Below are 27,294 nucleotides of genomic sequence, written 5' to 3' on the forward strand. Positions count from 1 at the left end.
AATGTAATCTAATAACCAAGAAATAAATAGCTAAATAAATACTCTAGGTGGGTCCAATGCCATTATGAATGAGAAAAGGCAGAATATGACGTAGCTCTGTATTTGAATAAATATATCACTTATTTCAGAAGTGATACTGAAATATCATTTGGGGATTACTCACATGCCTGAAATCAGGCACGGTTAGTCCTCACGGAGGAGAGGATTCTTGGGCAGTGTTTAAAAGGAAAGACTGGGTGTTGTTGACACGAAGATAATAGAAGAAATGAAATGACACTCACATTTCTAGGCTCCCGTTGAGCACCAGCCGTGCTCATTCCTGTGCAAAAAATATAACTTATATAACATAGTTTTTTCCTATATAAAAGCTGTCATTTTTACATATTTACCCTCTGTTTGCTTTATTCCACTTGTTATATATTGGATTTTTATCTGTGTAAGTCTTCATACTTTTAAACTGTATGGAATTGTGTCGTAGAGGTAAAATACAGTTTATTTAGTAATTACCCATCTGGTGAATGGCTACGTCGGTTACAGTTTTCACTGTTCCAGTATGAAGAATGTCTTCAACAGGCCTCTTCATGCAGTGGTAAGAGGTTTCCTACAGTAGACACTGAGGAGCAAAATTGTGGAGTCATAATGGTGTGCACATTTTAGACTTGAATAGACTCTGCTCATTGTCCTCCAAAATAGCTTTATTTGCACTCCTGCCAGCAACATACGAGAGAACCCATTAAACCACACCCTTTAAACATCGAATATTATCAGACTTTTGACATTCCGATAGGTAAGAAATGATATTTTGTTTTTTAAATTTTGCATGGCTCTACTTCTTAGTAATTTAAAAAAACAATTTTTTTAAAGGTTTATTCATTTTCCAGAGACAGAGAGAGACAGAGCGTGAGGGGGGAAGGGGCAGCGAGAGAGGGAGACACAGACTCTGAAGCAGGCTCCAGGCTCTGAGCTGTCAGCACAGAGCTCGACCGCGGGGCTCGAGCTCACAGACTGTGAGATCATGGCCTTGGGTGAAGTTGGATGCTTAACCAACTGAGCCACCTAGGCGCCCCTCTCAGTAATTTTTAAATAAACTGCTAAGTTTCCAATTAAATTAAAGAAGCATAAAGAATTCAGATAGGGCAAGTGTTTTATATCTGCTAATAACAGCCCTGTGCTACACAGTGTAGGCACTCATAGATGCTAGAGGATTGATTGATTGCTTTGGATGACTTTAAAATTTCAAGAATTAAAATAATGCAATTGACTTAAATCCCCTAAGTCTGATTGACCCAGATATACTTCTTATATCTGTTAAGGATATATCACCTCATTTCTAATGTCTACCTAACGGGACAGTTTAGTGCCAGCTACCGCCAGCCTGGAAGAGACCCTGCTAAAGAAGCTGGTTGTACTAACCCAGAAAGTGTTAAGGAGTTAAAACAACAACAACAACCAGGAAGTAAGCTGACACTTCCTTAAAGGGCTAACCATCCCAAAGGTGAATGAACCAAGGAGTAAAAGAAAACAGTGAGGAAAATTTCACTGGAAGACTGTTTCTCTAATGAAGCATTTCACTACGTAAAACGGTCTAAAGGGCAGGCCATGAATTCTAGCCTGGTGGGGCCAGGCACCTTGGGAGCGATGTGAGGGTGCAACCCTGGGGTGTTTTCAAGTGTCTGACTGATTAGATCTGCTGACTGTGGAAAGCAGCCAGGCCACAAGCAAGGTGCTTTGCCTGCACACATAAGGAAGTGGGGTAGAAATAAAAGATCAAAGTAAGCCTCCCCATTCAAACAGAAACGGGGCCATGATGGGCAGGGCCTTGGCCAAGGATTGCACCAGACACCGGAGGGGCCTCCTGGGACTCCACCCTACTCCTAGGACTTTCTTTCCCGCCATCAGTTGGTCACCCTAGGAGAGTGTTCCATGGCAAGGGCACCACTTTTCAGGTTGGCTGGGGTTGCTCAGGTAAACAGTTCCCTGGACAGGCAGTTTCAGCCTGACTAAGAAGGTGGGATCCGGACTGGGCCGCATGGGAGAGGAAGAGGAAGTTAGACACGTGGATGGATATGATGCATCGTCTTCTAAATGTTTGCTTGTCTTGCCCTCCATCTGCCACGGATAATTTTGTCAACACCAGTTCAGATTCTCGTCTTCCCTTTTCCCCCTTCCAGTGGAAATTCAGCCTTTACCATCCATCTCCCATTATCCTCTCTGGCGAGGAACTGGAGGACTTGGTACAGACTGACAGAGGGAGGAAGAGAGGGAAGGTGGGTGGAGGGAAGATGGAGCTGAGAGACGGCAGTCCTACTACGCTGTTAACCTCCGGTGTAACCCCGGCCTCCGGCAGAGTGCCTGGCACTTAGTAGGCACGGAACAAATGTTTTTCAAATGACTGCCTTATTCAAAGTCACAGGATAAAGGAACAAACAAGTGATCTATGATGAGGAAGAAGCGGATGGAGGAGGGGATCAAAGGGAGAGAAGGGAAGGTTAGACTGACAGATTCTGACAGTACCAGCAGAGAAGGAAAGTGAGATTTTGAGCGTTCCTTTTGGCTGCCTCCTAGTGCATTAGCTTGTTCGTCGTCCTTGGGCGTCTCTTTGGGGAGAGAATTCAGGCCTGAATTCACCGAGGACAGACGGGCTCCCTTGCTTCTTCTCAGGATCCTTTCAGTTCCAGCTGATGCTCTCAGCAGGCGTCCTTCTTGCATGCTGCTGGGACTGGGGAAAGCCGTTTCCACCATCAATCCCCATGGCCAAGGGCAGATGTGACAGGCTGGCAGCCCATCTCAGGGAACAGGAGCCGTCCGACACCCTCCTAGTCAGGACCCCGTGGCCTTTGGCAGCTGTCAGGCTAGTACTGCCGTTATCCCTGTAGACTGCAAGTTTACCGTCAGGCTCTCCCTGGCCACTGCTGCTCAGATCCAAATGTGCTTCTTTATTTTCTTTAGTCAATATAACGTCCCCAAATGTGCTGCTCACAGTTTCTCAAGTTACAGCTTTATCGAGCTAAAATGCACATATTATACAACTGACCTATTTAAAACGTACAGTTAAATGGTTTTGAGTCTATTCTCGGAGTTGTGCACAATTTTAGAACATTTTCATCACCTGAAAAAGAAGTCCTCTGTCTGTTAATAGTCACTCCTCATTTCCCCCCAACAACCCCAGCCCCAGGCAAGCACTCATCTATTTTTCCCTAGAGATTTACCTATTTGTGGACATTCATAATAAATGGAGTAGGACACTGTGTGACCTACGACTGGCTTCTTTCACTTAGCGTAATGTTTTCAAGGTTTATCAGTGTTGTAGCATTTACTAGTATTTCCTTTTGTTTATTGCCAAATAATATTCCATTGTGTGTCTATACCATACTTTATTCTTCCATCTGTCGTTGTTGGCTATTTGGGGTGTGTCTACCTTGGGGCCGCTATGAATAATGCTGCTTTGAATACTCTTCTACAAGTCTTTGTGTAAATGTGGGTTCTCATTTCTCTTGGGTATATACCTAGGAGTGGAATTTCTGGATCACATGTCTGGCCTTTGGAGGAGCTACCAGACTGATTTCTAAAGTGGCTGCACTCTTTTACCAGCAGCGTTTAAAGGTTCCGAATTCTCCACATCTTCGCCAACACTTGTTATTATCTGCCTTTCTCTTTTTCTTTTCTTCTTTTTATCTGCCTTTTTCTGTGATAGCCATTCCGGTGGGTATGAGGGGGTAGCTCATGGTTTTGATTTGTATTTCCCTGATAGCTGGCCATGTTGAACATCTTTTCACGTGCTTATTGGCCATTTGCATACCTTTTTTGGAGAAATACCTATTCACATCCTTTACATGTGTTTTTATTTGGTTATTTGTCCCTTATCAGATATAAATTCGCAAAACTTTCCTCCGGTTTTGTGAACTGTCTTTTCGCTTTCTTTATGATGCCCTTTGAAGCACAGATGTTTTAAATTTTATGACGTCCAATTTATCTATTTTTTGTTGTTGTTGTTATTGTTGCTTGTGCTTCTGGGATCATTGTTAAGAGACCGTTGCTTAATCCAAAGTCATGAAGATTTATGCCTATGTTTTCTTTTAAGAGTTTTATAGTTTTAGCAATTACATTTAGATTTTTTATTCATTTTGGGATAACTTTTGTACATGGTATGAGGTAGGTGTCCAATTTCATTCTTTCAAATGTAGATATCCAGGTGTCACCACACACCAGTTGATAAAACTGTTTCCCCGTTAAATAGTCTTGACAGCCTTGTTCAAAATCAGTTGACCATAAATGTAACAGTCGCTCATCATTTTAAAGGATTTCCTTGTATTGGCCTTACAAAAAGCCACATGTCAATGTCTTACACGCAGCGTGTACCCAAAAATTACTCATCAGATTGAAGAAATGACAAACACCTCTCCATTTTGGTTCATTTCGAAGAACAAGGAGACAAATTCTGAGTGGCTGGATAGTTGCAGTTTATTTAATACATACCTCAGTTCAGACAAAATTATCATCAGCCATGCGTTCACGGCCTGAGCCCAGGCAGTGTTTGATGAGCCAGAATTTGATCTGATGTGACTTTAGGAGATTCTTCCCAAATAGACTAGGAGTGTCTTGCTTTGGTTTTTAGTCATCTAGGAGATGACTCGCAGGTGATTCCAATGACTTTGGACCCTGTGATCACCTTCACCAAAGAAAGCCAGGTGCTTGGGTTAAAGAGGAGTTGCCCCTTGTCCTGTTCTCCGCATGGCTTCCAGCTATCATTTTAATTTCTATGTGCCACCTCCCTCCCAGATTCACTTCTCAAATAGCATGAAACTGGCAGGAAGTCCTTGGTTGGAATTTGTCAGCAAGCTTTGGACACAGCTGTTTCCCATCTTTTGGCAAAATTGGTGATTTGGCTTGTCTTCTGGATGGAATGAAAATTTTGTGAAGGATGTGAAAAAAAAGACATACCCTAGGGGCACACAGATGTCCCTCAATTTACTACTGTAGAGCTCACAGGGGAAATATAGATGGGCATTTTGCTTGTAACCCTCAAGACTGGCATGAGCATCAATCTCCACGTCAGGAGGCTAAAAGTGCAGTCTTAGAACTCCAGGTCTCAGCGTCACTGGCAATGGGCAGAGTGGAGGGAACTTGTTAAAATGCATATGCCTGGGCCCCTGCTGAATCAGAACTTCTGGAGGTTAGACGTAGGGATCTGCATTTTAACAGACGCCTCGGGTGGGTCTCATGCCCAGTAAAATTTGAGAACTGCTTACTTGGGGGGTTTTCTTAGAAGGATATGTGAATACTTGCTCAGATCACAAGCTTGGGAAATATACAGAACCTGTGTTAAGCTTCAGTTTCCTTTGCCATAAAATAAGAGTCACTCTCCCATCTTTCGGGCTTGAGAGGGCTGGCATGGAGTAGGGCAGCTCAGGGTCTACTACAGTAGCAGCTTTCACAACAATGTCCCCCTGCTTGGGACACTTGGCACCCAGTAGGGTTGCCAGATAAAATTCAGGACACCCAATTAAACTTGAATTTCAGAAAAACAACAGTAATTTTTTTTTTCCAGTTTGTTTTTTTTTTTTAATTTTTTTTTTTTCAACGTTTATTTATTTTTGGGACAGAGAGAGACAGAGCATGAACGGGGGAGGGGCAGAGAGACAGGGAGACACAGAATCAGAAACAGGCTCCAGGCTCCGAGCCATCAGCCCAGAGCCTGATGCGGGGCTCGAACTCACGGACCGCGAGATCGTGACCTGGCTGAAGTCGGACGCTTAACCGACTGCGCCACCCAGGCGCCCCAACAGTAATTTTTTTTTTAGTATAAGTGCGGCAGCAATGCTGAGGCCAGTTTCCAGGGTATAGGGCTTGGTAGGACAAGCTCCATGGAGAGATGTGGGACATTGTGCCTGGATAGATAGCCTCTGGGCCTCAACCTCCAACCCTCCCGGAAAGTCTGAGAGCCTCTCAGATCATTTACATGAATCACTTTCCTACTTTAATTCACTGGAGTCCATTTCTGTTGCTTGTAGCTGAGAACCCCGACTGAGGCAGCATCTGTAACTTCCTACTCAACAACTTGCCATCTGTCCTCTGTTCCCACCACTCTTAGCCTTCCCTGAAGTCATCAAGAACCTCCTGCTGGCACAGTCTCTCTGGCTTTTTTTGGTTCTGTACCTTTTCCTGGTGGAGGAGTGTAATAAAGGACACAGTGCACCCATGGCTACCCTACGTAGGGCATCTAGGGGAACAAACACCCGACCTCAGTGTGTTGCTGCAGACCCCCTCCACTCAGTAGCTAGCGGTGCCCATTGGCAAACCCCACTAGAAGCCAGTGGACAAGGGAGCCTGTTGATGTGGTTCATTCAGGACAGTGTCCTGGGACATGGAACAGGGAGGGGAGGAGGGGAGAGTGAGGGTGGAAGGGCAGAAGGAATGTATCCAGCATGCAGGGCATGTCCACTGTCCTAGGTTCTCTAGAAGCAGAGCCTGAGATGGGAACTTTATGCAAGTGACTCCTGGAGACACTGCTCGAAGGAGAACCGTGTGAGGGAGAGAACAAGAGAAGAAGGATGGGCCAGGGGAAGGAGCTGGGCAGAGATGTGGTTTCAGGATTAGTCGAGTCTCAACCTGATCCAATGGGTTGCTTTGGAGCAAAGGGACAGAAATTGTCCAGCTCAGAGGCAAGGGGGCTGGACTGTTGTACCCACACACACACTGACGAACACTTTTAGTTGATTATTGGCCGTGGAATTTACCTGATATAACTGGCCAGGCCTCTCCTGGTAAGGGGGCTTGGTCAAGGGGGCTTGGTCCTTCGGTCAAGGACAAGCCTTAGGAGAAGAGGGCAGCCATGAGCCGTTAGCCACCAACATCCACCACAGCTAGGGGATGGATGCAGGGACCGGGTGGGTGGACCTGGGTGGACACCAATAGCATCTGCCAGAAGGATATGTATCACCTTGTTAACAGGGGATAGCTCTGGGTGATGGGATGAAAATCATTCTTCCTTTGTGCTTTTCTGTAGTTTACAAATTTTCCAACATTGATTCTGTTATTTTTGGAACTAGAAAATACACGTTAAATTAAATTCGTGCAGCAAAATCACCCGGGTTATTGCAGGCAAAAGTAACAGTGAATGGCCCCATATTCCTGCGGTGACATCTTGACCACACCAGGCAGATGATCCCTGCTCACTATTAGCAATGCAGTCCTAAAGCCTCGCCCTGTTTTTCTACTTGTCATCAGAGCTTCTCTGCTTAGTTACCAGGCTCAGTGGGCCAGTCCTTTAGCGCTTAACAGGTGCCAGTTGTTTGGCTCATAATCAAGTATGTCATTAATGTGGCTAACGGAGAGGGGCACCAGGAGGAGACAAGACAGCTGGGGTTGGCCCATGAATAATAATAAGTACAATGTATGTGCCAAACATGTGGGAACCTTTGTATATGTTGTCTTATTTCAGCCTTACAACAGCCTATGAAGTAGGAATTGTTATTCCTATTTAATCAATGAGGAAGTCCTTGGATTGGGGATTAAGAAACCGGAGTTCTAATTTTTGATCAGCCATCAATAAAAACTGCAAACACTGGACCAAATGAATGGTTTTCGAGCCTCTGCTGAGATGCCCAGGGAGTGGGGGAGCTGCTGAGAGGGAAGGAGTGGCCGTTTGTATCTCAGCCACAGCACATCTGCCTTGATCTTTAAGTATTGGCAGGACCGGCTTCAGGGTCTGCCGAGCTCAGAAGGGATTCTGTGCTTAGGATTTAATGCTCTTCAGCGTTCTGGAAATTTGTAATAATTTTATCTTTTATTCTGTGGTTTGTAAGTGAAATCCTATAGAACAGTGGGGCTCGTGCCAGGGGCTTGGAGCTCTGACTCATGCTTGGGTCCACTTCCTGTCGCCTATCTGCCTCCCTGGGATGTGTTCTCCACCACCTGCTCTTGGCCCCTGGTGCCCTCAGCCTCCTTTTTCTGCCTTCACCTCCTCCTCCTGGGTTAGCAACTGGGTTGCATTGTCGGGGGGAGAAGGAAGGGAGCCATGTTCCAGGGCCTCTAAGTCCCACAGGGGCCTGACCAGGAGTATGGGGTCAGAAACATGTCCTGAAGGTGTTAGATAAGAGGGTGGCCATCCCCACACAGGCTGGAAGCACCATACTGCATTCAATGGATGCTCTTATGTACCCTCAACCCAGATACCAGGTCATGAATAACATAGAAAATGGTAACATTTTTAAAAATTTTTTTAAGTTTACTTATTTTTGAGAGAGAGAAACAGAGAGAGAGAGAGAGAGAGAGAGAGAGAGAGAGAGAGAGAGACAGAACATGAGCAGGGGTATGGCAGAAAGAGGGAGACACAGAATCCGAAGTAGGCTTCAGGCTCTGAGCTATCAGCACAGAGCCCGATGCTGGGCTCGAGCCCACAGACCATGAGATCATGACCTGAGTCGAAGTCGGATGCTTGACTGAGCCACCCAGGCCCCCCCAAAATGGTAACATTTGTATATCCCACTGTCGTAAACAGTCAAGGTAGTACTGGCTAGCCTTGAGTCCCACTCAGGAGCCTCAAGAGCTGAAGGCAGTTCCACCCTAGACTTAGGTAGATGGGGTCTCTGCCTTGGTCTTGTGTTCCCTTTTCTGCCCCATCCCACTTGGCCCCACTCTTTCCTAGATAACAGGGTAAGTTATCCAGGGGCCAAGGGGACATACCTTCCAAAGCCCACAGCCCTTCTTCAGCATCCGTTGCTTTCCCCCCCCCCCCCAGTCCAATGCAAACAAATGTGTGGTCTCACTGTGCATGACTAATACATAGCTCACACCACTTGGGACTCACCGTCTGAATCTGACAGCCCTAGAACTGGTCCATCCGCCATTAAGTCAGAGAAGTTCAGTCACCGTCAGATGTTCCCAGCAACAGAAATTTCTAAATGCTTACATTCAGTTTATATACTTAAGGCACAGCAGACCAGTAACAACAGTTTGGTCCCTGGATCACACGAAGAAGCTCTGTTCTAGATTTTTCTGTGGGTGCTGAGACTCTGGGATTACCAGCCCAAATCACACCAAGCCTGATTCCAGGTTTTCATGGGCCTCTTCTCCTGATTCATTCACTCCCCTGGGCCAAGGGGCAGCTGTTCACAGAGAGCAGTAGAGATGGAGATTGAATATGTGTGCTGGGATGTCCGTACGCATGCGTCTGAGGCCCTTTTGGTATAGGATGGAAGGGGGTATGGAAAGAGAAGGGGAATAGGCTGCCAGCTGATGGAGGAAGGGGCCACAAGGATTTGGGGCAAGAATCCATTTCTCCGCACGTCTGGAACACATCCACAGGGCCCCCTCGTTCTACAGCCTGCCAGTCAGGAAACTCTAGCAACCATTTTCTATTGTGACTTTCAATGTTTCGAATTCTGACTTCTATCCCATGGCCACAGCTGAGGGCCTCTTAGGTTTTTGTAGAGCAAGTGGGTGACATGTGGATGTATGTATGTGTTCTTTGGATCACTGCTTCCTCAGGTTTGATGGGACTGTGGCCTCATCAGCTCTGCCTAGTCAACCAGCCCTCCCTCTCATTGTGTACCAAATAAACTGTGCTTCTGACGTGTGCTTCTTGGCAAATAATTTCTCAACAATCTAGGAAAGGATTTTTTTCCTGTTTTCCTGAAGTGTGATTACAAGCGAACCCAGGCTAACACCCCAAAAGAAAGATAGGCAAATGACTTGACAATTAAAACACACACACACACACACACACACACACACACACACACTTAGCCAATAGGCACACAAATAAATATGGTATCTCTACTAAATCAAGAAGTGTGGATCCAAGCAATGAGATACTTTATTTTGCCTCTTAAGTTGGCAAAGATGAGAAAAAAAAAAAGAATGAAAATAATCAGTGTTTTGTGGGGGTTTGAGTAATATCGCCATTTCATATACTGTTGGCAGAGGGCAGTAGGGTAATTAGAGAAAAATTCATAGAGGTAAATCTGGCAATGCGTCACAAAAGACTTTAAAATGTGCAAATCCTTTGAAATCTTGAAGACACCGGTTATATTTTCTTACATCCACTGGTAGTTGATAGTAAGTCTAATGTTGGGGCGCCTGGGTGGCTCAGTTGGTTTAAGCATCCAACTTTTGATTTCTACTTGGGTCGTAATCTCGCGGTTTGTGGGTTCGAGCCCCACACCAGGTCCCACACTAACAGGCTTTCTCTCCCTCTTTCTCTGCCCCTCCCCTCCCAAAATAAATAAATAAACTTCCAAAAAAAAAAAAAGCGTAATGTTAATCTCATTCTTGTTTCGTTTTTTTCATTTTTTTCCCCCTCTTCTGAAGCTTTTCTCATTAATAATGGTGTTTGAAGTTTCGCTCAGCTCTGTCTGGGTTGGGTTTTTCTTTGTATTTGTCTTGCCACATGTTTGGTAGGCTGTTTCAATTTGGAGTTCCGAGCGCCTAGTCAAGATTAGATCTTTCTGGCAAGCAGCCCCTATCCTGAAGCTGTCAAGGGGACCTCCAAGAGTTGCTTCATTAGAACAGATGGTGCTCCTATCTCCTGTCACTCACAGAATTCCAAGGGATCTAGGAGCTCTGTGTCATGAACTGGGGCAAAGACCCAATGTTGTGACAAAAGATCCTCCTGTCACCCCTGGCACGCAGGAGATTACCAGGGTTTTAAGAGCTCGATGCCAGGAACTGGGGAGAAAGACCACATATGTATTTCTTATTATATCCCAATATCCCACCTCACGGCCTGCTCCGTCATCGCTGACTGGCCTCGGCTGGTTGCCGCTGGCCTTTCTGTGGCTGTTACAGAGCCTCTCCTGGCCTCTTGTCTCCCACCTGGTATCTCTCCCTCGTGCTTCCTGGACCACCTTTTCTCTTTTCAATCAGATACTCTCCATCCATGAATTCCTCGATGTAGCCCTCTTGCTTTTCAGTGAGGCTATTTATTTAAACCTCGCTCTATCATTTCTTGGCATTTGTCACGGAAGGAACACATGCTCAGTCCAACGTCTTGAGATGGAATTAAGTTAAAAAAAAAAACAAAACTCGGTATAACCAGTAATTCCACTTGTAGGATTTATACTAAGGAAATAATTAAGAATAAAGCTTTAACCCCAAGGAATTTCAACCACAGTAACATTTATTGTGAAAACAAATAACCAAACTAGAGGGGATTGAATAAATGGTGATACAGGGGCACCTGGCTGGCTCAGTTGGTTGATCGTCCGGACTCTTGATCTTGGGGTCATGAGTTCAAGCCCCATGTTGGGCATAGCGCTTTCTTAAAATAAATAAATAAGTGCATACATACATACATACATACATGAAAACACATCCACACGATGGCAGACTAAGTGTGTGAAAACTACGATGGCGGAATACTTAATTGCATGGAAGAATGTGATTGATGGATTGTTAAGTAAACGTTTCAGGTTACAAAATTATTTTAAAGTCTCGTTTTTGCTAACACGCACACACATATTCTTTCAGAAAAGGGTAGCTCTGCCTGGTGGGATTCTGAGGACTTATTTTCTTCTTTGCGGCTTTCTTCCCCCCACGCTCTTGGGGCCTGTTTACAGCAGCTGTCACGGGTCATCCTCTGCTTCTCTCCCCAAGGTGTGCTGGAAGATGGACTGTCCTCCAACGGCGTGCCCCGATCGACAGCCCCAGGTGGAATATCCAACCCAGAGAAGAGGATGAGCTGTGGGACCCAGTGCCCGAATCCCCAGAGCCTCACCTCAGGCCCTCTGACCCAGAAACAGAATGGCCTGCGGACCACGGAGGTAGGTGACAGCCACAGAACCCACTTGGGACCGGAGAAAGGGGAGAAGCTTGCTTCAGGCCTGGGCCACGCTGAGATGGTACCCCGGGAAGGAGCAGTGACGGCTCGCCTTGCTAGTGGAAATTCTCCATGCCCCCCACGCCCCCGTGTGAATATTGTTGCAAAGAAAATAGCAGGACCCACTCCACCCCACTCCCTGCCTTGAGGGTTGCTGTGTTTTTTTTGAATCAGGGGAAATGGGCCCTTGCTAGCTGCACTCTCAAGAAAAAAACGTGTGTTTAAATACAGCTTTGCTCGGGATCTCCTCTTCACCACAGCTCTCACCGTGTTGACACTGGGGGCTGTACAGGTTCCTGTAACCAGTCTTAGGCCAGGCAGTTGGCAGGGCTCAGGGTAGACAGGGAAGGAGAGAGAAAACCGGTGTGGTAGGAGGCGAGCCAGACATTTTACCGCACACCCTTTCACCAGGCAGGCAGTGGGAGCGTCCCCAAGGGGGTCTGTCACTGCAGAATGTGGTGGCGGCATTACCCGCAGACTATTAGTGTCTGACTATGGCATCCCTGAGCCAGCTGGCATCCTTTGGATTCTTCCCTTGCCTCCAGAGCTCTTGTTGGGACGTGCTCCCCCTGCTGGCACTAGCTCCTCCCAGGGGAAAGAATGCTCTTAAAAGGCCCACGGCAGGCTCCAGGGTCGGCAGGCTCCAGGGTCGGGGAGCGGGGTGGAGGGAGTGGGGGGGGGGGGCTTCTCCTCTTACTCCCTTCCTCCCTCGCCCCCTCCTCCTCCCCATGCCCCACCCTCCTCAGAGTCCACTGCTCACCGGATGCTGATTTTCCAAACCCAATCCCACCTCCCCCCTCCGCCTCCCCTGTCAAAACGTATTGGTCCTAGCCCTCAGACTGGTGCCACCTGTTTTCTGAGGCTGCAGCCGGTCCTCTGATGATAGAATTCTTGCCTGCACGAGTGAGTTACCTCTTTAACCCTTGGTTAGAAAACCTGTTGCAAGTTCAGCTCTGATGCTCATTAACTAAGTGGCCTGGCAGGAACCACTTAATCTCTCAGAGTCTCGGGTTCCTTATCCACACAACAGAAATAATTCCAAAACGAGAGAACAGCGGGGCCTGCCCTTTGTAAACTGAGAAGTGCCGTAAGGAAGGCAGCAAGGCTTAGCAGGGGATGGCTAGGCACACAGCACTGCAACCTGGTGGAATGAAACACCAATGGTGGCTCTTCAGACACTGTAGAAAGACACGGGTGGGGGAGGTAGACTTGAGGTTGGCCTTCCTGTGTTCCTGTTTTGCCTACTTGGCCTGTGCATGAGCTGGCCTTCTAATAGCATTTTTTTTTAAGTTTATTTATTTTGAGAGAGAGCAAGAGAGCGCACTCAAGTGTGGGAGGGGCAGAGAGAGAGAGAGAGAGAGAGAGAGAGACAGGATCCCAAGCAGGCTCCACACTGTCAGCACAGAGTCCCATGTGGGGCTTGGATCTCACGAACAGTGAGATCATGACCTGAGCTGAAATCCAGAGTCAGATGCTTAACCAACTGAGCAACCCAGGCACCCTGTGAGCTGGTCTGCCAGAGACCTAATAACCAGTGCCTCCCCCAAGGGGAGGCCCCACAGAAGCTCGGTGACTGCTCTGGTGCTGGCCCTGACTTTGGTTCCCTAGCCTCCTCCCAGCGCATGTGCCCTCGCCCTTTGAGTCCAGACGGTCGCGGCAGGCGGGAAGCAGCTTTGCCTGGTGTGTGGCATGATCCACACGCTTGGTTCCTGGCCCCAGAATTCGTCACTTTAAAATTGTGCTCTGCAGTTTGCAAAGTGCTTTTAGGTCTGCTGGTGCATTAAATCCTCCCAAGAGCACCAGAAAGTAAGCATCATCCCCAGTTTACAGAAAAGGAAACAGTTCATTTGACTTAGGACATAAATAGTTCATATACGTGCTGGAGGTGGGTGCCAGGGACTTTAAATTAAAACAGGTGACTAGTATAAAGATGGAGCATAGAGATGGCAAAGGACTTTTTTATTGAAGAATAAGGTGTCAGTCAGCTATTGCCACAGTAATGCTGCACATCAGTGCATATCAGTGTCCAGGAGCTTCAGACGATAATTTTTTTCCTCTTGCATGCAACTTGAATGGCTAGGCCTCACTTCAGGCTCCAGCCTCCGGGTTTAGCTTAATCTGTTCCATGTATGTATAATTTTGGGAATCAGGCCACAAATGCAGCAGCTCTCTGAGCTATATCTTCTCATGACTATGGGAGGAAACCGAGAGGGCAAAACCAAACTTCTGGAACACTTTTCCTGTCTCTGCTCATATCACGCCACCTAATCTCCTATTGGCCCAAACAGGTCACATGGGCAAGCCCAACATCAATAGGGCAAGGAAGTATACACTGTCCCTAGGGGAGAGACAGCAAAGGATTAAGGAAAATAATGCTATCTACCACGTGTCACATACATCAGAAAAACGCCCAAGTCAGTCATAAGCGCAATGAACTTTTATAAGATGCCACACCCGTGTACCATCATCCATATGAAAACATAGAACATTATCGCTACCCCAGAAATCTCCCTTGCACTCGTCACCATGGTGACTGGGATGTGCCAATCACTGTTCACCCCTGCAACCTAACCACTCTTCTGACATCTAGCATTATAGACCAGTTTTGTTTATCTTTTAGACTTTTATAAATGGAATCATACGGTCCCTGCTCTTTTGGGTCTGGCTTCTTTTGTTCAACACTATGCTAGTGAGTGTCATCTATGGTATTGTGAGTTGCAAAGATTTCCTCATTTTCACTGTTATGTCTATTCCATTCTATGAATGTAACCACTGTGCTTGAAGGACATCAGAGTTGTTTCCGGTTTGGCGCTATTGTGAACAATACAGCTACTAACATTCTCGTGCATGCCTTTGGGTGGACATTCCTTTCTTTTCAGTATATACCTAGGAGTAGAATTGCTGGCTCATAGGATGGGGATATATTCGACTTTTATCGATACTGACAAATAGTTTTCCAAAGTGGTCATACCATTTTGCATGCCAACCAGCAGCGGTGAATTCCGGTTACGGAACATAAGAATTTAAAGCCGTTACGTTGTGCTTAGTCTTCCTTAGGCCTGTGATAGCAACCTTGCAGGCAGGCATAGGATACTAAGCACTTTGTTATACTATTTCACTTAATCCTCACAATGACTCTAAAATCTTGACACTGTCTCCAGTTTACAGATGAGAACGGAGACTCTGAGATAGCCAAGGGAAACAGTTCCCACACCACACACACACACACACACACACACACACACACACACCCCGTGGAGCCCACCCTGGGTGTGGAGGGAGTGAGGACCTATACACACACCTGACCAGCACAGCTCCGGGGACAGGTGGCACCCATGGCTAAGCCATCCGCGGGGGATTGTTGTCACAATTCAGTGAGCAATGGCTATGTTGTAACTACTTCCCAAGTGAGATCAGGGAGCAGACAGCTTCACTTCTGAGTGTTCGGACAGTTGCTGAAGTGCATCAGTGGTCTCTGTGTCCCGAGGCCTCACCAGCCACCGGACATCTTGAGTTCCTCGAAAGCCGGGGCAAAGGTTTTCTATCTGCAATGTGAGTTTACAAGTTTACCTCTGGTTGAAGTTTCTGTCCGCAGAGCTATCTCATACCAACACAGCTCTCAGCTGTGAATCTGCTCAATGATCATCGTTTCTTCCTAAACCCTCCACGGCCTTCGACATACTACCTCTTCTAGCTGGTCTTACTCCGGGCTGAACTTCCTGCATTTTCAGTATCTTGCTCAGGCAGTATCCACTCGCCTCTTCCCTCTTCCTCTACGCTCCCGGCTGCCACAGGGATGACCTATTATCATTTCACAGCATTCCCCTGTATATCATCAGGCCACCTGGCTAATGGTTTTTTGGCGCTTTTTAAAAGCTTTCTTTCTCCAGAAGAACCTGTTCATGAACCGTGCATCTCTATGCACCTGCTTACCGCAGTATCCCCATTCGGATTTACAAAACAAGTTTGAGTGTTAAAAGCAATCCTTGCTAGGCCTGGAAAATGTCCTCCTCAGTTCCTAAAAGCATTCTTTCGATTCATTCATGTAGTGTTCTTCCACTGAGTGCCATCTGTGTGCCAGGTGGTGTTCTGATGCCAAGGGTCCGGGAGTGGAAAGGGCACAGGTGCCCTTTGCTCTGAAGCAGTTGCCAGTTCTAATGGGCTGAGGCTGGGGAGTCAGACAATACAGAATAAACGAACAAAGGCTTTATCGATTTGAAATAGTGCTGTTTATTTCAAGCAAATAGAAGGCCACTAGGAGGGGATAGCAACCCCTCTGTTTAACACAGATGCCACCCCACGGTTCAGATTGCTTTCCGAAGGGTGATGGGGACAGCTAGTGGTGCTAATGGCTGTGAGCAACGGCATCTCATGTTCCGGGCCGCTCTCCACTTCTGTCCATCAACAAAGCCGTAGCTTTCATATTTCCATTCCTTCCGATCCCTGTCTTGTGCCTGGTGTTAACAGGTGCTAACTTGCAAAAAAGAATGTGACAAAAACGGTCTTTTGCAAATGAGAACGGTCTCCATAGAGAGCTCTTTCTCTTTCTCTATTGCACCTTGACTTCCTCCAGTCCCTTGGGACCTTTGTGACATCTCAGCATCTTAGTAACCATCGCCTGGGTCTCCTTCCCCCAGCTCCTTCCCTGAGCTCAATAAGAACATCAGAGGAAGTTCTTAGCTGCTGTTCTCTCCTGCTAATTAATTGTTCGGGAACTCTGGGCTGCCTCCAAACCTTTGCTCTCGAATGTGCCATTTCCTCAGGCTTAGGATTCTTCTTTTGCTCCCCCAGAACTATCTCCTCAAGTATTTAGCTAAGGTAGAAATGTGTATGTGGATACAGCTCTGAGCAGATGAAGCTTGCGTGTGTGGCTGGCCTCCCAATGAGCCTTCGAGTCTTCAGAAGCTGCGTCGTTTTGAGTTGCTTTATTGTTCTTGGCAAAGTGGCCAGACTGTGCTGAAGAACTTCGCCGGCGTCCGGACTGATTCTCAGCTGAGGAGCTCCCTCCTCGAGCCCTCTCCTTCTGCTCCCCCCGCCCCTACACCCAGTGACTGACTGTTGGCAAGGCTCGGTCCAGTCCAGGGACGGTGGGTGAAGCCTCGCAGAAATGGCTGTGGCCAGAGAGGGAAGCCTGACCCAGAAAGGAGGGTGGGACAAGCCCAGAATTCCTCCTGCATGGCGGCAATATGAAATACAGGAGAAGAGTTTGGAAAGCAAACAGGAGTTTCTCTTAGGAAAACAAAAACGTGTCATCAAGAGGAAGGAGGGGACAAGAGAAACATTGAGGGAAACCAGGGAGGGAGAGCTGTGAGAGGGGCACTTTGATGCACATTCTAGTTGAAGCCTGGGTAAAGGAGATAATTTAGCAGTATAGGGATATTGAGGGTGTGTGTGTGTATGTGTAGGTGTGCATGCCCCTGCTTGTGTGTGTCTGTGTCCGTGTGTGTGTGTGTGTGTGTGTGTGTGTGTGTGTGTAGTGACTTCCACTACCTCTATATATGCATCCATATACTGGCTACTACCTTACATAGATGAAGAATTACAAGACTAACTGTTCACCTAAGGGTCTGCAGAAGAACCCATTCGATTAGAAGACTCTCAGGGCAGAGACCGCCTTATTCTTTGCCCCCCTGAGCCTACTTCAGGGTTATGCACCTAGTATGTGCTTCCTGAGTACCTGTTGATGGAATGAGACTGGCCTAGTACTTCACGAGAATCAGAAAGGTTTCCCACAGCCCCACTCGCACCCAGGCGCCCTCCGGCGCCACCGTCCTGTGATTGATGGCTGTTCTGTGGGATCCTGTGCTTTTTCTCAAGCAGGTTCTGCTGCTTCCCTAGTGTTTGATCTACCTGAGGATCAAGTTGAAGAGCGACACCCCTTTTGGCACTCGCTACCTGTTAGGTACAATCCCCTACGATGAGTAGCCTAAGTGAGTACCTTGTGTGGGGCTGTGGTCTGCACAGGATTTGCTGCAGGTCTGGAGAGTTCTGAAGAGTTTTGCCTGAGGGGTGATCTGACCCCTGCCTTTGGAGGCTAGCGTCCTGGCCCTCGGTGGAGTTGCTGAGATCAAATGTTTCCTGATGGGGGCGCCTGGGTGGTTAAGTGTCTGACTTTCGATTTCAGCTCAGGTCATGATCTCACAGTTTGTGAGTTTGAGCCCCACGTTGGGCTCTGTGCTGACAGTGTGGAGCCTGCTTGGGATCCTCTCTCTCACTCTCTCTCTGCCCCTCCCCTGCTTGCATGCATGCTCTCTCTCTCAAAAAAATGAATAAATAAACTGTTAAAAAAAAAGTGTACTGATGACCTCAAATTAATGCCATGAAGCAGCAAATAAAATCCCAGAATTTGGGAACAGCTAGATGTTACTGTCTGTCTCCCTTTAATGGAGCTTCACTGAAAAGAAGAAAAAGGTCTTGAGTTGTAGCTGACAAGCCTTGGTCTTGTATCTTTTGGGAAGGAGAAGAGGGAGCTGATATTTTCAGAGTGTCTGCAGTGGTCCACACACACCGCATATGGCACCATCTTACCCCTCACCCAGGGGGAAGCGGCAGCATTTCCCTCTAGGGAAAACAGGCTCAGAAAGGTTAGGTACTTGGCCAGCATGGCACGGGGAAGAGCGATTTGTCTGTGTTGGACCTCAAACCCAGGTGTGTCTGCCTCCAAATCCCATGTTCCTCATTCCCATTACCAAAAACAAAATGGTGGAGAATCCAGAGTAATTTTTAGCAGAGTTGTAGGAGGCTGGATGCGGGACCCAGGACTATCGTCTTCAGTTCAACCCACCCCCTATACTGACATTGGCCTTGGGCAGATCACGTTGGCTTAAGTGACTTCTGCTGCCTCATCAGGAAAGGAAGCACAGTACCATTTCTGGCTGTCTCTCAGGGATGGTGCAAGAAGTAATCAATTGTAAGCATAATGCAAACACTGTAGGAAAGTTCTAGGGCAGGGCAGTACAAACAAGTGCTGTTCCCAGGACATTTTTTCTCTTTCTTTCGGAAGATTTCTTTTCATACGCGTGTTCATCAAGTTATTTGTTGGGTGTCTATTATGTGACAGGCACTAAATTTTATTCTGGGGATACCACGGTGAACACAACAGATTGGGTCCCTACCTTCTTGAAGTTTATTATCTGATGAAGATATAGAAAACACATAAGTAAACAAGCAAATATGTAATCCAAGCCGCGGTTAAAGGCCAGGAGGGAAGTAAAGAACCCTGGGAGAGAGAATAGGAAGGCCCTCAGCTCGTATATGCTTCGAAAAGCCCTGAAAGTTTCCACAAGAAATCCTTAGCTGTGGTTACCCCTGGTGAAAGCACAAACATGGCCGGAGGGTGGGAGCGATGTTACTTTTCATTGTACCCTTCTCTACTCTTTGAATTTCTTTTACCGTAATTATGGATGGCTTTTATAAATAAAAAATACAGTTACACTGAAAAATTGGTGTCTGAAAAATCATAATCTTGGTAAGCCTTGCTTTTCTTCATTGTGTGTGAGGAAATGCGGAAAGGTTTGTGCAGTATCCTGCGGGGTATAGATATATTTGTGGAGTCAAAGGAAAGTTGAGAACACCCGTATTCCCATTTGGGGGGAAAGTGAGAAGAAAGGGCTGAGCAGACTCAGCCGCACCCCTGAGTCCAGGCCTCCCGGAACAACCACGCAGCCCCCGCTTTCACGGGGAATGTCGTTGTCTTCTAAACCCCTAGAGAAACAGTCCATCTGGGTTTGAGGCTGCCAGGAAGTTATCACAGTCAATCTGGTTACCCTTGAGAAATGGCAGCCAATAAATTACTTTTAATTAAAGAGGCAGTACCAAGAGGACTAAAATCCATGATTCACAGAGTTCTACACCTGCAGAAATTAAAGTGAGGCAGAGGGAAGAACAGAAAAGCTGTAAAACTGAGTGAGAATCAAGAGGTGGCCCATTAACAAGAGTCAGTGGTGATAAAACTCACAAAAAAAGAATTTTAGAAGTGGAGGAAGGATTGCATTAGCAGACAGCCACAAAAGAAAAAGGTGCCAAATAGGTTTCTCTCATCACTGAGTTGGGAACCAGAAGATTTTTTTTTTTTTTTAAGTCAGTAATTGCAATTGGGACATGTTTTCTTTTCCTTTAGTTAAATAAAGGGAGTGGGATGTTAAATAAAAAGGCTTGGCTGGCTGAGAACCACATCAGAGAGAAAAATATCTATGATACAACATGTCAGAGGTTCTTTTTTAAATGCTTGTTTATTTTTGAGAGAGACGGAGGCAGAGTGCGAGTAGGTAGGGACAGAGAGAGAGGGAGACACGGAATCCGAAGCAGGCTCCGGGTTCCGAGCTGTCAGCACAGAGGCTGACTCGGGGCTCGAACCCACGAACCACGAGGTCATGACCTGAGCCGAAGTCTGACGCTTAACCGACTGAGCCACCCAGCGCCCCTAAAATGCCAAGAGGTTCTGAGGACCAAAATGGGACAATTGTCCCGCGTATCCACACAGCTCTTCTCTTGTAGAAGGGCAAAGTAACTTCTCAGGGCTTCTAGAGAAAATAATCTGGCATTGGAGCCCTCTCTCTCATCTTCTTTCTCCCTCTCCTTCAGGCTTGAAATCTGAGATTTCCAACTTGTAACTAGATTACAGCACCGACCGACCCCCTGAATGTCTGTGCTGCTGTAAAAAGGGGTGGGCGCCTTTCTGCTGATGCCTCAGACTTGAAAGCTTCTCGTTTATAAAACGCTTCCAAGAGAATGCACTGTTGTTCTAATGTCTAATTACCAATACAGCGTAATTGCTTGAAAGGGACTTGTTCGTGGCTTCGAACCTGTATCCGTCATCGGAGTAAAGAACTCCAGTGCCTTTTATCCAAATGTATAACCTTGCGGAGGTATTGTCCTTGTTGTTTGGACACAGGAGTAGCAAGAGCCATAGTTTAGGTAGAATAAGAAGGCTTTCCATTTAAATTTAGTATGTTCGACATCACCGTTTTGCAAATAGAATTTTAACGTTAGCTGTAACTGGGGTGACTGTTCTGGTTTGCAGCGGCCTGAGCAGGCTCCCAGAATGTAGGACTTTCAGTCAATTTGGGGCAAACCAGGGGAAGTTGGTCACCCTATTAATGCTAAGTGACATGCTTAATTCTCTCAAAAAGCCTCACAGAGAATCAGGCATTATCTCCCCATCTTTCAGGTAAGGGAACTGAGGCTCAGAGGTTAAAGCAACATGTCTTGTGACAACTAACTGGTGACAAAGCCTTGCCCTAAGTCCAGGTCTGTCTGGCCCCAAAGCCCGTGCTCTGAACGCCACCGCTAGGGCAGGCTTCTCTGGATATACAGATTTAAGAAGTTGCAAAAAGCAGGGGCGCCTGGATGGCTCAGTCGGTTAAGCAGCCAACTTGGGCTCGGGACATGATCTCACAGTTTGTGGGTTCGAGCCCTGTGTCGGGGCTTGCTGCTATCAGCACAGAGCCCGTTATCACAGATCCCACTTTGGATCCTCTGTCCCTTTCTCTCTCTCTGCCCCTCCCCTGCTCTCTCTCAAAAATAAATAAACATTTAAAGGAGGAGGAGGAGGAGGAGGAGGAGGAGGAGGAGGAGAAGAAGAAGAAGAAGAAGAAGAAGAAGAAGAAGAAGAAGAAGAAATTGCAAAAAGAAAAAAAAGAAATTGCCCCATTGTGCTTGAGATTAAAATCATATAGGGGCACCTGGGTGGCTCAGTCCGTTAAGCATCTGACTTCAGCTCAGGTCATGATCTCGTGGTTTGTGGGTTCGAGCCCTGCATTGGGCTCTGTGCTGACAGTTCAGAGGCTGGAGCCTGCTTCAGATTCTGTGTCTCCCCTTCTCTCTGCCCCTCCCCTGCCCGTGCTCTGTCTCTGTTTCTCAATAATAAATAAACATTAAAACAATTTAAAAAGTCATACAGGGGCGCCTGGGTGGCGCAGTCGTTAAGCGCCCGACTTCAGCCAGGTCACGACCTCACGGTCCTTGAGTTCGAGCCCCGCGTCAGGCTCTGGGCTGATGGCTCAGAGCCTGGAGCCTGCTTCCGATTCTGTGTCTCCCTCTCTCTCTGCCCCTTCCCCGTTCATGCTCTGTCTCTCTCTGTCCCAAAAATAAATTAAAAAAAAAAAAAGTCATACATAGGGGCGCCTGGGTGGCACAGTCGGTTAAGCGTCCGACTTCAGCCAGGTCACGATCTCGCGGTCCGTGAGTTCGAGCCCCGCGTCAGGCTCTGGGCTGATGGCTCGGAGCCTGGAGCCTGTTTCCGATTCTGTGTCTCCCTCTCTCTCTGCCCCTCCCCCGTTCATGCTCTGTCTCTCTCTGTCCCAAAATAAATAAAAACGTTGAAAAAAATTAAAAAAAAAAAGTCATACATAGTCTGTAGTTGTTCTGGGAATGACTATTTTGTAGCCTTGGACTCTCTACTTAACCAGGCTAGGAAATTAAGAATCATCCAACTATTAAATTTTTGCTTATATTTTTAAGCTTAGAGAAGCAGACTGAAATACAGAGCAGAGCATTTTCTGGGTATAATCTTTAATAACCTTTTGTGAAATCTTGCCAGTAACTCTAGAGGAAAGCAGTTGTACCGTTTGGAAAGTTTACATTTCCGTTCTGGAAAGCTCTCTGACTGCCCACCAGTTTGAGAGGAATGCTGCTGTCACCTTGGCTCCTTTCAAATACAGCCTCTGTGTCTCTATTCCATGCCCCAGTCCTCAAAGCTTGTGTGCAATTGCACCCCAAATGGAAATCAGATGGAATCAGCCTCAGGATTGCCACACTTTTCTTTAGGAGAAACCAAATTGGGGGTGGGACTTTATGGGTTCTCTGCTTTTAGCAAGAAATAAACCCATCAAAGTCAGTGCTAGCCCTGGTGCCAGTTCAGGCTTTGGAAGAGCTGAGTTGTAAGACTGAATCCTTAAAAAGCATTGACTTTGGGTCGTTAAAGCAAGGGGACATTGACAAATGCAGTATGTTCATTCATTCATTCACCCACTAATTCAGCCAAACCTAAATTGAGAACCTGTTCTGTCTCAGATGGTAATAGGCACTGGGAACATGAAGAGGAAAACAGTAAAATCCTAGCTCGTGAAATCAATGGGTAAGACTCAAATTGCATATGGTCAATCTTATCCCTTAAATACCTCTCAAATCACCCATAAAGTATTCTTAGGTCAAGTTCCCTAGAAGCAGAACCTACGATGAGGATTCTTGTGCAAGCAATTGATTGAAAGAGTACTCTCAGGGTGCCTGAGTGGCTCGGTCGGTTAAGCGTCCCAATTCTTGATTTCAGCTCAGGTCATGATCTCACGTTTCACGAGATTGAGCCCATGTCAGGCTCTGCACTGACAGCACAGAGCCTACTTGGGATTCTCTCTCCCTCCCTGTCTACCCCCCCCCCCCACCTCTCTCAAAATAAATAAACATCAAGAAAAAAGTACTGTCAGGTGAAGCCCATATGGTAATAAGGGAAGCAGGATGGGGCAGAGGACCCAGTTCAGCAAATATGTGAGCTCTGCTGACTCCCTCAGGGAGCCTGGTCCCACAGGGGACTCTGGCGCATGAAGACATCATAGATTTATATCCCCTTGAGGCAACATGGCCAGCCTTTTTTATCCCCAACCATCAGACATGGGCTTTGGGCTGTCTCCAGGAATTAGTGTGTGACCTCTGTGGCATTTCTGAGCAAGGTGGCTCTGATCAGATGAGATGTCATCTGATCAGACGATTCTCAAAAACTGGGTGCTGCTGTGGGCAGTTGGCAGACAAAACTCACAGCATCTGGGGGTATGGATGCACCAGGCACGTAAAGAGAATCTGGAGGGGGCGTCTCCAGCAGCTACCACGCAGGATGTATGCGACATGGTACAAACCACCTATCATTTGTTAGTAAATTAACCAGGCCAATTTATTTTTCTCCAGTGGTGCACTAGTCCACCATTTCTTTGGACGCCCTACAGCTGAAGTAGTTGGCTTGTATTCGGGGGCCATATTGTATTAAAAACACGCATCCGTCTGCATCCACGCCCAGCGGGGAGACTTCTCACGCCCTGGGAGATGCTTCCTCAGATCTGAGGCTGACTGTGTTTTCCAGGAAGCAGATGCTGCGATGTCATTATACAGGATGCTCATTGGGAAGTGCCCTGTCAACCCCTGCGGAGGGGAGGGCCGGAAGCAGGAGTGGGCAGAGGAGAAGGTGAGCCAGAGGCAGGCCTAGCAGTAGCCACAGCCCAGCCCGCCCCACAGGGAGCTCTGGAGCTAAGTGGCTTCTCAGAGCCGGCCTGCTTTGTACCAAAATGGCTAGGCCTTCATACCCCGCATTGGGCCACCCTGGCAAAGGCATGACCCGGGGTGAGGGGGCTTTCTGCAGCTGAGACACCCCAAGGGGACGGCTGGAAGTGATTCACTGACTGCACTCCCAGCTGCTAGGCAGCAGGGCTCCCTGGACTGGGATTGGGCAGCACATATCTCTGTCTACTACGGAGACGACTCAACAGGACCCCTCTCGCGCTCGCTGCAAGCATATAGTTGAGCGGAATGGACACAAAATCACTCCCCACTAAGTTAAAGTTTACTCTTGAGGTGGGGCACATAGGGTACAAGAGCCTACAGTTTAGTCAATGTTTTAGTATTTATTTATTTTTTTTTTTCAACGTTTATTTATTTTTGGGACAGAGAGAGACAGAGCATGAACGGGGGAGGGGCAGAGAGAGAGGGAGACACAGAATCGGAAACAGGCTCCAGGCTCCTAGCCATCAGCCCAGAGCCTGACGCAGGGCTCGAACTCACGGACCTCGAGATCGTGACCTGGCTGAAGTCGGACACTTAACCGACTGCGCCATCCAGGCGCCCCAATGTTTTAGTATTTAATATGAATTCCGGACTTTGATCATTTTATCTTCACTTAGAAGCAAATACTTTATCTTCCTTTTTACTTATACTTACTGAATCTTTTTTGTGTGTGTGTCGGTTTTATTTAGCAATAGGCATTATATTGAGAACCTTAATTCATGACCTTATTTAATCCTTACAATAATCTTGTGAGGTAGGTCCTGTTGTTATCCCCCATTTTACAGGTGAGAAAACTGAGGGTTAGGTTAGACAAAACTTGCTCAGGGGCGCCAGGAGGGCTCAGTTGGTTAAGCATCTGACTCTTGGTTTCGGCTCAGGTCATGATCTCACGGCTCTGTGGGTTTGAGCCCCACATCAGGCTCTATGCTGACAGTGCGGAACCTGCTTGGGATTCTCTCTCCCTCCCTCTCTCTCTGCCCCTTCCCCACTTGTGCTGTCTCTCTTAAACGTAAATAAATAAACTTAAAAAAAAAAGAGAGAGAGAGAGAGAAAAGAAAGATTCTATGATGAAAAAGAAATATTTAAAAAAGAAAAAACTCGCACATAGTGAAATTATCTAGTCGGTCTTTCACTACAAGCCCGTCTGGCTCCAAAGCTCAACTCCTTAACTGCTTTACTAAAGCCGGCTGTGAAACCTTTCACACTACCCCTTGATGGACCTTCGCTAATTAATGCATTCATTCAACAGTGTTTTACTGAGCATGCCTGATGCCAGGCTCTGTGCTAGGTCAACATGAGAGTTTCAACAGAGAAAGCTTTGAAAAGGAGGACATGTGCGTGTGTTCCTGTGGGTCGTTCTTGCCTGTGTGTGTGCGCGTGTGTGTAGCGAACTCAGGAGATTAATGCAAACCGGGATGTGTTCTACTAACTCAGTTCATGATGTTAACCTTTCTAACAGGCTAAAAGAGACGCTAAGCGAACGTCTGCAAAAGAAGTCACCATTAATGTTACAGACAGTATCCGACAGGCGGACAGAAGTCGAAGAATCTCGAAGAACTGTGTTAACTAGCAGGAGCGTTCGGCTGGCAGCGCCGATGGACAACTCTGGTGCCCTCCACCTACTGGAGCCCATCAAGGAGCCTTGAAGAAGCGGGTGGCCCCTGCTGAACATGAGCGCTGCTGAGTGCCCTGAGGGACCGTCTTACCAGGCAGCGAGCGGCTGCCTGGGCTGCGGGGACGTTCTCGGCGCCCTCCTCACCACAGAGCTGTACTGGCACAGTGCTTGCATATGGTGATACGCTGCAGTGACCGTGCCTGTCTGCAGCCCCTGCGATGCGGTCTGACGTGGCCGTAGTGAGCGAGAGCCACAGACGGGTTTGTGACACGGAGAAAAGTGGACGTTTCCTGGGAGAATGACGCGCACGTGGGCTCTCAGCCCCGCTGGCCGTGGCGGTGTGCGCTCTTGCGGGTCGGCCTGTTCTCTCTGTCTTTCGGAAGGAAGCCCGCCGTCGGAAAGCTTACCGTGTTCACTTAACAGTCGTCTTCCGCCCACCTGTAAACCCAGATGTAGGAGAGACCGAGAAACAGGGAAAACCCCTGTGACACCCGTCTCCTGAGCTCAGTCCGAGACAGATTCACAGATCCAGTGTCACACAAACTAACCCCGCCCGCGCTCACAGCATGTTTGGGGAGGTCTCTGTGATGCAGTCACACCTGTCTCTCATCTGCCTTCAGCCCCCCCCCCCCCCATACAGGTGTCCGTGTCTGCCCACGTACTGCAATATCGTGGTCACCGTGGTCAACACATCCGACCAGGACGGCCCTCAGGGCTTAGCCAGACATTGCATTTCAGAGCGTCCCAGTTCTCTTCGCTTGTGCTCTTGAGTGTCTGTTCTCTCCCGTTGGGTCATTTGCAATTGTTAATCAAAGCGTAGACACTGCTCGCAAGAGGCAGATAATCCAGAACATACTGGCAGCACATAGCCTCCCGTACACAGCGCCAGGCCTAGGGCTATGTCGTGTGCTGTCCGTGAAGGAATCGCTTTATTTATTTTTATTTTTATTTTTTAACGTTTATTTATTTTTGAGACAGAGAGCATGAACGGGGGAGGGGCAGAGAGAGAGGGAGACACAGAACCGGAAGCAGACTCCAGGCTCTGAGCTGTCAGCCCAGAGCCCGACGCAGGGCTGGAACCCACGGACGGCGAGATGGTGACCTGAGTTGAAGTCGGACGCTTAACCGACTGAGCCACCCAGGCGCCCGAAGGAATCGCTTTAGAAAGGCAGTGCTGAGTTGATGTGCCATCACATTGACCGACGTGCACTGTGTTAGAAATCAGAGGCAGTAAAAAAAAAATATTTTGATAGATTAAAATTATCTAACATTTCTTTACACGTGTTAAGGTGGAAGCATCTTCCTCCAAAGTAAGGTAGCATAATTTTAAATGATTGTTAACATGCCTGGACTGGGAAAGGTAGGACTAAAGTTGTACCATATGATACCAATAAACTCCATGTTTAGCAGAAATGGGCAGCCTGATGGTGTGTGTTTATGTAATACGGTCCAGAGAAGTGACATGTAGGTTAACATTTAGAAACTTGGCCTCATTACTTGTTAATTTTGTTATTCCTCAAACACAAGCACGGCCTCCCTCCCTTCCTCCCTTCCTCCCTTCCTTCCTTCCTCCCTTCCTTCCTTTTCTCCTTCT

The 27,294-nt window shown here is 47.3% G+C and overlaps 1 protein-coding gene across 1 annotated transcript in view; it reads left to right on the top strand.

Annotated features, from left to right (window-relative positions):
• Positions 1 to 26,705, top strand: part of BAALC (BAALC binder of MAP3K1 and KLF4) — an 86,953-nt gene extending 60,248 nt beyond the window's left edge. Inside the window, exons 2-3 of the mRNA XM_047842605.1 lie at positions 11,596 to 11,762; positions 25,545 to 26,705. Coding sequence (XP_047698561.1) covers positions 11,596 to 11,762; positions 25,545 to 25,655 — 278 coding nt within the window. The 3' untranslated portion in view covers positions 25,656 to 26,705. The remainder of the gene's footprint in view (positions 1 to 11,595; positions 11,763 to 25,544) is intronic.
• The last annotated feature ends 589 nt before the right edge of the window (positions 26,706 to 27,294 follow it).

Source organism: Prionailurus viverrinus, chromosome F2 (genome assembly GCF_022837055.1).
Source record: "Prionailurus viverrinus isolate Anna chromosome F2, UM_Priviv_1.0, whole genome shotgun sequence".
NCBI lineage: Eukaryota > Metazoa > Chordata > Mammalia > Carnivora > Felidae > Prionailurus > Prionailurus viverrinus.